The sequence below is a fragment of the Excalfactoria chinensis genome, chromosome 7 (genome assembly GCF_039878825.1).
Source record: "Excalfactoria chinensis isolate bCotChi1 chromosome 7, bCotChi1.hap2, whole genome shotgun sequence".
Taxonomy (NCBI): Eukaryota; Metazoa; Chordata; class Aves; order Galliformes; family Phasianidae; genus Excalfactoria; species Excalfactoria chinensis.
In genome coordinates, this window is record NC_092831.1 from 24,941,722 (window position 1) to 24,954,439 (window position 12,718).

The 12,718-nt window shown below is 41.2% G+C and overlaps 1 protein-coding gene across 5 annotated transcripts in view; it reads left to right on the plus strand.

Annotated features, from left to right (window-relative positions):
• The window catches only part of SATB2 (SATB homeobox 2), a 128,394-nt gene that overhangs the window by 20,005 nt on the left and 95,671 nt on the right, over window positions 1-12,718 (plus strand). For all 5 annotated transcript variants that reach the window (XM_072342273.1, XM_072342275.1, XM_072342276.1 and 2 more), the window contains one exon: window positions 4,691-4,867. In XM_072342273.1, the coding sequence (XP_072198374.1) occupies window positions 4,691-4,867 (177 nt within the window). The remainder of the gene's footprint in view (window positions 1-4,690; window positions 4,868-12,718) is intronic.

Genomic DNA, 12,718 nt, shown 5'->3' on the forward strand with positions numbered 1-12,718 from the left:
ATAACGGCAACAACAAAAACTTTATTTTCCACTTTCTTCATTTGATAAAAATCTCTCCACTGTAGAATGATTTCCTTTGGGTTTGACACCACCATTTGATCTCAGTTTTTAATAATTTTGGTGGGTTTCACTCCCAGAAGAAAACATGCTTGTGCTATGAAGTATTCCCACTAGAAATCTGGGAAGTCTTAAATCCTCGTGTTACTCAGGGCTAAGAACTGGCTTCTTTATTAATTCTCTGCTAGACAACCCCTGTACAGTAAATCTTTCCATAACACCATGCTGTTGAAATTAATCAAGCTGATGTTTGGAAATTGTTCAAATTAGATTAAATTAAATAACACCTAGATGGTGCTCACAACTTGTGCTGATGGAAACAGATTTTAATCTAAAAGGACACAAATTTTATTGGTGCCTCTTCTTATTGGTTGATCTTCATATTACGCTTATTAGGATGAGCAAGCACTGCTTCTGATTTAATGGGCAGTAGAGGTGGGTGGCTGTAATATTTTAACCCCCACTGCAGCTTTTCTGTCGCCTTTTCTCTTTTGGTTTAGGTGCCCGGGGTGGTCATGTGGAAGTTGGTGATGTGTACAAGTTCGGTTGCTGGTAGTATCATCTTTATTTCTCACTCTGAAGCACTGGATGAAGTATATTATTTGGAAATGAACAAACAAACAAACAAAAAAAACAAACAAAAATTAAGTGCAGAATTTCTTAAAGATCTTCCCTGTCTTGTCCTTTAGTTGGCTATTAGAAATTAACAGTTTTGTGCTTGCAAATCTTGGAGCCAAAAGTGTTCTCCAGGGAGTTGCTTGACTTCGGTCTGATAATACTTTTAACTGGCTTAGAGCTTTTGTTTGGTGAATATTTTGTGTGGTGGAGTGTCCAGAGTTTTCATTTCTTAGACAGTGTACCTGCTTCCTTTTTCTTCATTTATGGAATGAATTACTCCATGGGAAAGTAAAACTACAGAGTGAAACTTGCAAGAAGGAGAAAATGTGCACTTGGGCACAAGTCTCTCTGCATATTTAATTGCTTCTTGATTTCTCTGCTGCTTAGATGAGTCTCAACTAAAAGAAATGCAACCAAATGTACACAGCCTTTTCTCTGTACAACACAAGTTCTCCATGAAAGCAACTGCAGAGCTTAACTCCCGCTTCTGATGTGTTTTAAAAGTATTTGGTAGACAGAGGTACCAGTCACCACCAGCCATCTGTTCTTCTGGAAACACTTTGTGTTCTCTTCCACGGAATATGGGGAATTCTTGTGTATAGGTATTCTTTTAAAAGGTTTTATATCGTCTTATTTTATGTTCTTCTAACACTTAATGCTGTCTATATGGGATTCAAAGCACTGACAGAAGCACTGAAGAGCTGTTTCTAAGCCAGCCTAATGAAATAATATCAAGTAGAAAAAGTCTTTTGGATAATTTGTAATCGTTACTGTTGTTTTGTGTGCAGTTCAGCATTGTGCTCCTCCTTTGAGAAAACAAATGTTTGCTTTTTAGCCCTCAGATTACCCCTTGTTTTTTCCATGTGTGAAAATGAGTGCCGTATGTTATCCACCATGAGTTATACCGCATCGTTCACTAAAGCATCTCTCTAAAGCTGGGAGAGCAAACGTACAAGAGTTTTGCTCAAAAGGGATCTCAGCCTTTTTTGTGTGTATGTGTGAAGAGGGAGGATGACTAGTTCTGGCTGCTCAGGCACTAGAGAAAAGAGCTGAGGGCTTTCAGGATTTATGAGTTAGGCTTTTTTTACTGCATGCAAGGCTTCCTTCTGGATGCTTGGTCTCCTGCTCTCTTGAGTATAGCTGTAAATGATTCAACTAGAATGATGATGAGGATGGACTGGCTCACATCCCTCTTCTGTAAGGGTCCCGTAGTGAGGTGGAGGTTCCATTTATTCACCTAGGAGCAAGACCTCATGCATACTGGTGTGTAAAGACTGTTGGTTTTAGCTGCAGGTGGTTTTCCTTCAGATTTACATGTACCAGAGGTATGTTAATTTAGATTCAGATAATATCAGGAAACAGAGAAGTTCATGGTAATAAATCCATTTGAGATATTATAGCTTAACTCTTTCCGGTGCAAAATAGAGAGCAGAGCAGATGAGATTTCCTTGGAGTGAGGTTTGCTTTGAAAGAAAATTGATTTCTCTTGTTTTCTAGGAAAGGAAAATTGATTTTAGGACTCCAGCCACAACGAGAGGCATAGTAACTTGTTAGCAGTGGCAGATGTGGTAACCTGCCCTTTGTTCTCTCTTTTTAAGGTACTAATGGCACTTTATTGTCAGTTCTGCTGGGTCACTGAGTTTAGAGCTATTCTTACAAAAGCTGTTTCTGTGGCAGTGCTCCTGCAATCCTAGATGCCCCAAATGGGCCATTTAGAAAATAATTATGGGCAAGCTTCCTGCAAGTCTGTTGAGCCATCCATACAGTGGTGTTGTGACAAGAGCTTTCCTACCATCTGAGGTCCTGTTTGCGCTAAGACTGTAAGTTTTGGGCATACATTCTATGGAGAATGGGTGCAGCTTCTGTGCTGAAAAGGTGGAAAGACGGTTCAGCGACGAGGAAAGCATGCTGCAGGAGGAGGGAAGGTGCTGTGGCATTCCTCTCATCAGTTTGCATTCACCCACTTACGCTGTCTTGCCAAGATGTGATTTACACAACCAATATTGCAGTCTTAGCATTTGGCCAATTATCTCTTTTTTGTTGTTGTTGTTGAGACATTAATAGCCCCATCAGAAATGCTCTGACAGGCCTTATGTTCGGTGGAAGGGCATGTTTGTTGCTTACAGGGGTTAAATTTCATTTTAACTAGTTAAATGATTTATGGACAAACAATTTGGCTTTTAACCTTGGAAAGGAATAACAACTATAACAACTTTGTCATTGACTGCAGTGAGAACAGAATCAGCCACATTCTTTTCAGAAAAGCACACGGGGAGATTTTTCACTGTATGTTCCTGAGTGTGTTAAAATCTGTTTACTTGAACTTGCAAAATGCATTAGTTTATCTCAGCATCAGTGCTAGAGAGGGAGCAGCATCGATATGATGCTATAACCTACTTACCCATTAATAAAGATGTGATTTAAAACAGAATGCTAAAACCTATGAACTGCATGTCCAGGCTTGTAGCTACTGCTGGTCTGCACTTAGAATGTCCAACTGGGAGCTAATCCCTGCCTGCTACAGTAGTAAATGATAAATGCGTATCTAAAATACATTTTAAGTAAATCTCATCTCTGCAAATTCAGGCCAGGAGGATTCAAGTCCCTTAGCAGGTGTTACTGCTGTGACTGTATCTATTTCAGGGCAGAGTGATTCCTTCTGAAGGGGTGTTTGACAACTGGTTTGCAGATACTAGAACTGCTGATAGATGATCTTAATTAATTGGCTTTGTATAGAAGAACTAAAATCTGGCTTTCTCCTCTCTTTCCCTTAAGAAGACTGGGGTCCAGGAATGCAGTGATCTGTATCTATCCTTTCATGAATATTTTCATAATAATTATTTCCATATTCTCTACATGAAATTGTCATATTTGTTTCTGAAGAACAGGATTGAAAAGGGAACTAGTAGACTTTGAGGCAAACCCTACATAGCACATTTTGGGAATGGCTTTAGTCTTGGATTAGTCTTTTCCTTAGTATTTCATAGTTTATTTAAAGGCTAAGGAATTATATGTATCCAATTAATAAAGTAATGTTGCTGGAGGTAATGATTTTTTTTCTTCTGCCACTCACTGCATGGCCTATAGCAAATAATGGAAATAGATGTTCCAGCTCAGTAAGTTTTCTGTGCTTTCCTTTCATGCTTTTCCCTCCATGTGCAGACATGCAGTACTACGTGTCCGTGTTCCACAAATCAATTTCTGGCCTGTCTGTACTATGGGATCCCTTTAAGTTCATGCCCCACAGTTTGTAACCATAGATGACTTGATCTTGTTACCACAAAAGTAAATTTACAATAAAAGAGAATGGAATTCAATCCAGAACACTCACTGAGGTTTTTACTTCTGTGATTCACCCTCATCCTTGATCCTCTTTCTAAGAGCTGTTCTTATTCTATTCATACATTGAGAGAATACTGCTGGCTTCTCTGGGGCTGCTGGTCCATTAGCTGCCAGCACCACCAAGTAATAATTTTCAGCAAAATCTATGCAAGAGTGCTTGCTTTGCAGAACGAGTAGGATGGCCACGGTCTGGAAATGTGTGAATTAACCTAGGCAGTCCAAGAAGTGCATATGGGACTAGCCACAAACAATATCTCCGTGACATTCACTGTGTGGGGAGAAACAGGGCAGTGATGTTTACATGTCAGGTTTTCAGATGTCTGAGCGTGGAGAAGCCCTGACCTGCAAGAATAGGACATTCAAGGGACTGTAGAAAATTTATTCAGTATTAAAAAACTCTTAGTAGAAAAATCTCATTTGTCCTCAAGCTGACTGTTATTTTGTTCCTAAATTGTATTCTCTGGAGCCTTTAGTGTGGTTTGTAAATGAGTCAAGTGATGAGACTTCAGTATTTCTCTTGGAAAGAAAACAACAGCTATCCCCTGGGGAAGAAAGGCCGATATCCACTCACTATGAGCCTTCTAGGAGGTGTTTTAAATTAAAGCTTTTATCAGAGATGTGTGACACATTTCTTGTTTGTCTCTCACAGACTTCTTTTTTTTTTTCCATCTAGGTTTGATGATTCCAGTCTTTTGTGTGGTGGAGCAGTCGGATGCCTCTCTTGAATATGATAATCGAGAAGAGCATGCTGAGTTCGTTCTGGTTCGCAAAGATGTGCTCTTTAGCCAGCTGGTGGAGACAGCGCTCCTGGCTCTGGGGTATTCCCACAGCTCTGCGGCTCAGGCACAAGGTAATCACTAAAGTTCTTATTCCTCTTCTCTGCGCTGACAGAATAGTGCACCTGAGGCTGTTCAGTGCGAGAAGAAAGCAAGAAAATTGGTGGCAAATCATTTAAGTGTTTTAATCGGTTGTATTGATTACTTAAACTAGGTGTAGAACGGCACCTACCTTGTTAGCCTGCCTAGAAAGCGTTAGCTGGATCTTGACGAAGTGTGAAATACGGTGATAATGATCAGTCGGTGTATTCAGGATACGTTTGTTCTGTGTCTCAAGACGGGTTGCTGCTTTGGGGAAATCAGCGCAGAAGAGCAGGGTACAACATCTAAGTGTAGTGCTAGATATGCTGGTAATTCTCTTTCTGTCAGAGCCATTTTAAACAGAGTGTTATAATGTTTCACTTTTGAAACAGTGTATTGAATATAATAGGGTTATATATACATGTTCTTTCAAGGGCCAGTAGCAGTACTGTGAAATGTGCAAACTGATTTTTGTTTCTGCTTGTCTGCGTTACTGCTGCAGTGCTTTGTAAATCTCTACCATTCCTGCTATTGGAAAGTGATTCTCCGGAAGGAGCAAAATCTTGACATTAACAAAGCTTTTAACAAATCTCTATTCCCAAAACATCAGCATAAAACCTAAAACTTATTATTGGGGGAGACAGGGAGGAGGTGGGGGATCGAGAGAAATCTTTCCAAAATGAATTTCACATTTCATGAAACTTACTTGCTGAGGAGATTATTTCATTGTTTTCTCTTTTGGATGAGAAGCCTGTGATTTTGTTTCATCCTCATGTCGTCGATTGGACCCCTGCAGTTTAGGGTAGTTTAACAGTAGCTTTGCCTGGGGATTTGGATTTTATCTGTTGGTTTTGGTCACTTTGTATAGCTAGGAATTTGTGCAAACAGAGGGAGCAGTGGTAGTGCTGAATGCAGGAGTTCCAGGCAGCGGTTAGTAGCGCAGCGCTCTTTGTACAAACTTCTTTCCAAGCAGGGTGATAATGATTCATTTCCTCTGTCAGCCTCTCTGCTCTGTGAGAGAGGCTCAGGATCTGCTTACGGGCAGAGCTTATACACAGCTCTAATGTGTTTATTTATTTGCACAATACAGCAATAATAGAGTATATATAAGAAGGTAGTTGTTTTGTTTTTTAACGGGAAACATTTCATGTCGCTTTAGGGATGCTTCCCCCCCCCCTCCAATAAATGTAAAAGGTCAGTGTATCCCACTGTTTCCATCCTGGTGAGCCAGCTTCCTGTTTGACAGCACTATCCATCTCAGTTAACACAGTTGCTCAACATGTTGTGAGCTCACATGTGGAACACACTGCATTCAGTGGCCAAGATTTCAGTCTTGGCACTTATGAAGGGGAATGGGCTTTGCAGGAAACCTGCTCTGAGGAGGCATGCCACTCAGTGCAGTGATCCACACTGGCTGAGCATCTCACTTGGGGAACCTTGCATTTGCAGCATCTCTCTGTTGTGAGAATACCAAGGAGTAGAGACAGATTGAATCACAAAGGAAATTAGTCACTGTGCAGGGAGGAAACGGCCACTGCGTTTTTAAACTACAGACTTGACAGGGAGCAGGTTCAGCTAGTAATCTGTCATTGGTGTTGCGCTCAAATAACTCGTCTATAAAATCAAAGTTGAACCTCTAACTGTTTCAATTAGTCTGAAAGAAAAGATTTCACCATTTGTCTTTAAGAGATTAATTGCCTTCCACCAGAAAACATCAGGTGCTATAATATTTAGAAGTGACGGAAATTACTTCAAAAATCTGTCAGGAATGAAATCTCTTCCTTGGTCAGTATCAGTGTGTTTACCTTCACACCTAAGGACGAGTTCTCTGAAGTCTTTTATACTTCCTGGGCAAATACTGTAGGACATACTGATTTTAATGTACAAAACTGAAGTGTGCAGCATGTTCTGAAACAGCTTCTGTGCTACTGTCTGCAAGCAGAGAGATGAGGTCCAGGCAGAGACAAAGTGCTGGTATGGAGATCTGAGATTGGCTCTTTCGTGAGGTAAATTCTAGAATGTTGGGCTATAATCTGTCAAGTGGTGTTGACAAAAACATGCTGCTAAATACTTTATTACAGTACTTATTGGGGAGCGCTATTTTCTGATGTGAAAAAGAGGAAAAATATTATGCTGTTTGCTCTGTTCATCCTGAATTAGGAAGAGTCTGCTTCTGTTCCAGTAGTTGGGATTGATTTCATTTATCAATATACATTGATAAACAGCCACTTAGTTCTTCTCTATGCTTTGTGATCAGCTGAATTACAGGATCTGCATGAGAAGCTGAAGATTTTCACATGCATTTCTCAAAATGGTGAAGCTTTGAGCTGTTCAGAGCATCGTTGTGAGTAGGTGTCCTCATGTCCTCTAGGACAAAGTAAACATGAGCTTGTCAAGGTTTTGTTTTGTAAAGGCTGCTTATGCAACCTTATCTTAATCTTGCATGTAATAGTTGTTACCTATTGAGTTAGGAAAAGGTGTAATTTTTTCCATCTATTTCTTTTGTTGATGTTCAAAAGGAGAACCAGTGTTCACTTTATCTCATAGGACTCTTCTTGTGTTTGTGCATTCTAAAGAACTACATTTCTGGTGTCAGATAAGAGCTATTTGGGGGGGGTGGAAAATGGAGTTGTGGCAGGAGAGAGAACTGCTGTGCAATTTCACACCGCCTTCACTGCAGTTCACCACAGCATTCACGCAGCCCTGCTGAGTCTCAAGCAGGTGGTACGCGATGTGTGCTTAGGGCCCCATCTCACTTTGCCTACTGTACTGCAGAGTCTGCGTGCCAGGAAGAAGACATGACATGGAGGGAAACGTGCGTCCAAGGAGGCCCGACTGTGGGCCTGCCCAGAGCTACTGAGCTTCCCAGGGAGTTGAGGAGTCTTAGCATAAATATCTTGAAACAAATATGTTCTGGGGGATATACGTGAGGATGGCCCATTGCCTTGCTGGAAAAAGCTTTTCATTCCTCCACCGTTTGGGCAGGACACAGTTCTTACACAAACAGCTGGTTGCAAATATTTTTTGTTGATAGTGGCAAGAACAGAAACTTTTCCAGCAAGCCAGCACTGCCCTCGTGAAACTTCCCTTTTCTGACAGGAGCTGTGACAAGTCTTCTGGAACAGAATGGGAATTTGTTAACAGCTTGGCACTGGGGTGTGAAAGTTGGTGGTGTGAATGGCAACAAAGGTTTAATCAACATTTATGTATTTTTCTTTCATCACTTGAGTCTACACCTGACACTAGGGAACCTGCTACATTGTGCCTTCTGGTGAGAAAAAGAGTCATGCTTTAAAAGGGCACCTGTTCCGTGTGTAATTTAATAAAAACTAACTACACACCCTGATGCCTTTTTGGAAGTTATTTTCTGTTATTATTTTTTTTTATTGTTGGGTGTGAGCTGCGCGGGAGAGGGGAGCTGGTGGGGACTAAGTGCTCAGACCAAAGCAGTATGAAGGTAGCTGCAATCTGAAGTACTTTCTGAGCAGTCTGAAGCTTTGGGACCTGCTGTGAAAGCTGACTCTCCCACTGTGGAGCTGAGGAAGAGCAGTGCTAGTCTGACACTTCTACCAATTTCTTAGAATTCATATGAAAAATAAAGAAATGCTTTTTCTTTTGACTAGTTCCCTGCTAGCTGTTGTGAGCATGCACAAAACTGGTGTACGTGTCTATAGAGCCTCACAAAGCTTAATAGCCCATCAAAGTAGACTTTGCCTTCAGCTCCAAGGTTTTTCTGCTGGGTATACTGGCAGGGCAAAGGAGTGCCTGCCCTGATGACTGTGTTTGAGGGTAGCTTAAGTGGAGCATTGGTAGAACAGTAGCCTGGGTTGTGCATCGTGAATGTTGTTGCTGTGTGGTGTCACTGGTTGTGATCTACTTCTCTAGCACTAGGCTCAGGGAGGACCCAAACAGAAAGTTAATAGGAAAAGATCCTGTGAAATATTTGTATCTGTGCTACCTCTGGGGCCATAGTAGTTTCCACCTGAGTGTCAGGTGAAGGCAGAATGTACCAACTGGGGGCTTTGTTGAACACATGCAAACTGATCTGATGTTTCTCTATCAAGAAAGATGCAGGAAAAAGTGTAACAAAACCCTGCAAAACTTGTGCTGCTTGTATACAGCTAAGTTTGCAGCAGTTGGGAAGATAAGTTGCTTTTTAATACAGGCACAACATAACAGTATGGGCAAGATGAGAAGAAACCTGGGTTCGGGTATTTCCTGTGCAATAAATTGCAAGGGTGCTATAACCCAGGATCTTCTGCCTCCTTAATGAAGTGCCCAGTGCCACTTGTATGTTTGAGCTGTGGCTTCCTGTTTGTATAATCAAACGCCTCTTAGCTTAGGGTTTAATGAGTAGAAGAGAAACCAGCCCTGCCCTCTTCAGGGCTCTGTTCACCAGAGCAGACTTGTTCCATCCTTAGCAGCTCTTTATTCAGTAGTCCCCTTTCGCCCACCTTGCCTGAGGATGCTTCTTATGGTTAAGCACGTATCTCTTCTTTCCAACTTTGGAGGTGAAACTGTGAAAGGCCCCTGTAAAATGATTTAGGAGTAATTAGCATGTGAGGTACAGCTCTAACAGGCATCCTACAGTAAACTTGGATATGACATTTAGTGACAAATTTGTCTGGGTTTACTGAGCAGACTGGATTTCTTGTAGTAGTACTCAGCCATTCACATCAAAGTGGGCCTGGTAAAAGCAGCTCCTTCTTGAATTGTGCATTGATTGAGTTGTGTTCTTTGTCTTTCTCCGTGATGTTTAAAGGAATTGTTCTGAGTACTGCTCAAATGTTTATTTATTTCCCTATACACAGATTCTTACCAGCAAATCACTGTTTTGTCTACCCTGTGAAACTTCATGACAACTGCAAGTGAAACTCAATTACAGAAGCTGAGAGGGAAAGTCAGACTTCAATGAGAATGTTGAAAGCCTCTTCCTGCTTTGTTTTTCAGTAGGCATTATAGTGCATAATGGATATAGGATTTGAAAGGCTATTGTGAAAGGTTCAGCTTCTCATGCCAATTCAGTTGTAGCCAAAGTGTTCTTGTTACATACCATTAGGAACTATTAAGAAATCTTGAAGTATTAAAGGAGAGATAGAGGCCCATGCTGCTTGTATTCATAGGGTTTACTTAAACTGTATCTTCCTGTGACAGAAAGGGAAATATTATGGTATCATATTAAAAGTTACAGTTAATGGAACAGATTTCATGTTTTACTTTTCTATACAAGAAATAGAAATTTGTAATTTAGATCTGTAGTATAAGTACATGTAAATTAAGCAATACATGTAAGTTATGCAGATATATGTTTTTGTGCACATATAGAAACAGAAGATCGGAACCCAGTACTTTTCAGGTTGCCACCCTCCTTGTCTGCCATAGCGTTGTGTGAATTACAGTGAATTGTCATTCTTTGATAAGCTCATGATGGAAGTTCTTAACTTTTCAATAGTGTTCAAAGGGCTCTGTTTCTTTTTTCTTCCCACCACCAGCCCACTACTGATGTGTGTGCCATGTGGTATTGGCTTTCTAATCCCAATATATTATTTACAGGATTCTTGTGATGGAACAAAACCTTCCACAAATAATAATCTATTTTTCTAGATGGCAAACATCTGGGTAGTATAAGTAAATGGGTAATTTATTGGTGTTTGAACAGCTTAGAGGCTAGTACCCAAACTCAGCCCTGACCAGCTCAGCACTTCTGATGCTCCTCTCCATCTCATTTGCGGTTTGTGCCTGGGTAGAACCTGGCTGGGAAGCAGGAAACAGGGACAGGGAGAGGAGATGGAGGGGACAAAATGAGCCTGGGATGTCACAGGGAAGCCCCTTACGTTTGTGTCCTGCCTGTCTGGGGCTTCTTTTGCCTATGAGGAACATTCTAGGCCAAGTACTTTGCAGTGCATCACATCTGGGTGCTGGCTTTGGGCTGTGGTGAGCTCATGGCAGCGGAGTGCCTGTAGTTTGTTCCATGCTCAAAACTGGTAAGTCCCAGATTGTTTTGCAGATAGAGAGGAACAAACGTTTAATGGTTCTGTTTCACTTCATTTTTGAGAAACATTGCTGAGGCCGTAGCAGCAAAACCACGCCCCTGTTTTGTGAGGACCGTGGTCTGTTGTGCCTCTCATATGTTGCGTGCTGCAGGCTCTGGGTGAGGGTAACTGGGCAGCACTGGAGTTTCTTTATGCATCGTGCTCTTTGAGGACATATTTTCTTATGTTCTGCTTGTTTAATAAACCAGTGAGGAAATGTGGGGGAAACTGAGCCACAGACTTCTTAAAAATTATTTCTATTTCTTTCTTTGTTTGTTTGTTTGCCCTGCCACAGCAATCCATGTAATCACTTGGCAACAAATAAAAACTACACTCTCTCCAGAAGGCCTGTATGTACTCACTTATTAAAAAACAACAACTCAGACCAGCTAATAACCAATCCTGATTTTCTTGGCCCCTTCCCAACCTCTCAGCTAAGCCCACGAACCGCTGGTATTTTTGAGGAAAATTGGGAAATGATGTTTATGCATTTTAATTTCAAACAAAATAATTGTCTTTCTTGCATGGATTTGATAAAGTGCCGTATTTAAAAATGGGAATAAATTAGGTTAGTCTAGGTCTTTCCCTGTCGAGAGAAGGAAAATGAAGTGCATTTAGCAGCCTGGTAGCTAAGAAGCTAAATATACTTCAAAAATTCAGTAGCATATGAGGAGAGCAGAGCCTGGTGGCGCTTCACACAAGTTAGAGGAGCTTTTTTTGTATTTGTTTTTTCTTTTAAGATATTCTTGTCTGCTGAGATGCTGCTGCCCTTATCTAGAGCAGGGCCTAGAAAACATTTTAGATCTGGGGCATGAAGAGGATGCTTTCTGCACAGCTGCAAATGGCCTTGCTCCTCCATTCTCCCTGTGGGCTTGGCTCCAGCTGCTGCTTTTCTTGCCTTGACAGGGGTAAGTCTCATGCCCTGCATCCACTTTTACTCTCTTTGGAGGTCAGTTCCGGGTTGCTTACCACCACGTAGAAGCATTGTGGAAGAGATGTCCAACTTTGGGCATCCTGGACCCACCCACAATGTACATGAACTCCATGACAAATTGCTATCTTTACATTTGCATCTTTTTTGCCTATAGAATTTTGTATAAGGGCAATCTGTCTTCCTGTATTGTTTCTCATCAGGAATCTATAGGATGTGAAATGGCTAAATATACAGCATGGAGAACGATAAGCAGAAGGCAATTCTGTTACTGACCTTTTTCCAGCCTGATCACTGGGACGTCATTCCTGTTAGGATGAATTAGGCTCCAATTAATGCTCACATTCCAGCTTGGGCTGAGAGAAGCTGGTGTGCCTGCCCTTCTCAGCCCACTGAGCTGCTTGGCTCTTTGCGGTAAGACTCTCTTCCTTCCCCTGCTCCAGGGCTTGTGGAGGATCACTCACACTGTCTTTCTGTCTGTGACTACCTTTAGATTATCCAAGGGAAAAAAGCAATGCATTCTAGGATGAAGTAGCTGTCAATTAAACAATAAAGCTATAGTAATGCTAGGGTCTGGGGTTTGTGTTTTAATCTGCTTTTACTCCCCAGTTGTGTGTGTGCAGCATTTTCAGCTTCACCTGTCTGTTTCTGCAGTTACCAATAAAGAGTTAAATTCAAACAAGGAAGCTAGGAAGAGAATGTCTGTGCCAGTCAGGATTCTTAGCTAAATTGCTTTCATACTTTGTTTTTATAATATATTTGCTGCTTAGCCGCATTTTGGCCTTCTTCCTTTTTCTAACAAAAATCATTATGTGGAATAACAAGTAGATAGTTCCTACTTCCAGAGTGACAGCTTTGTACTAAAAATGTCCCTTGGCGTA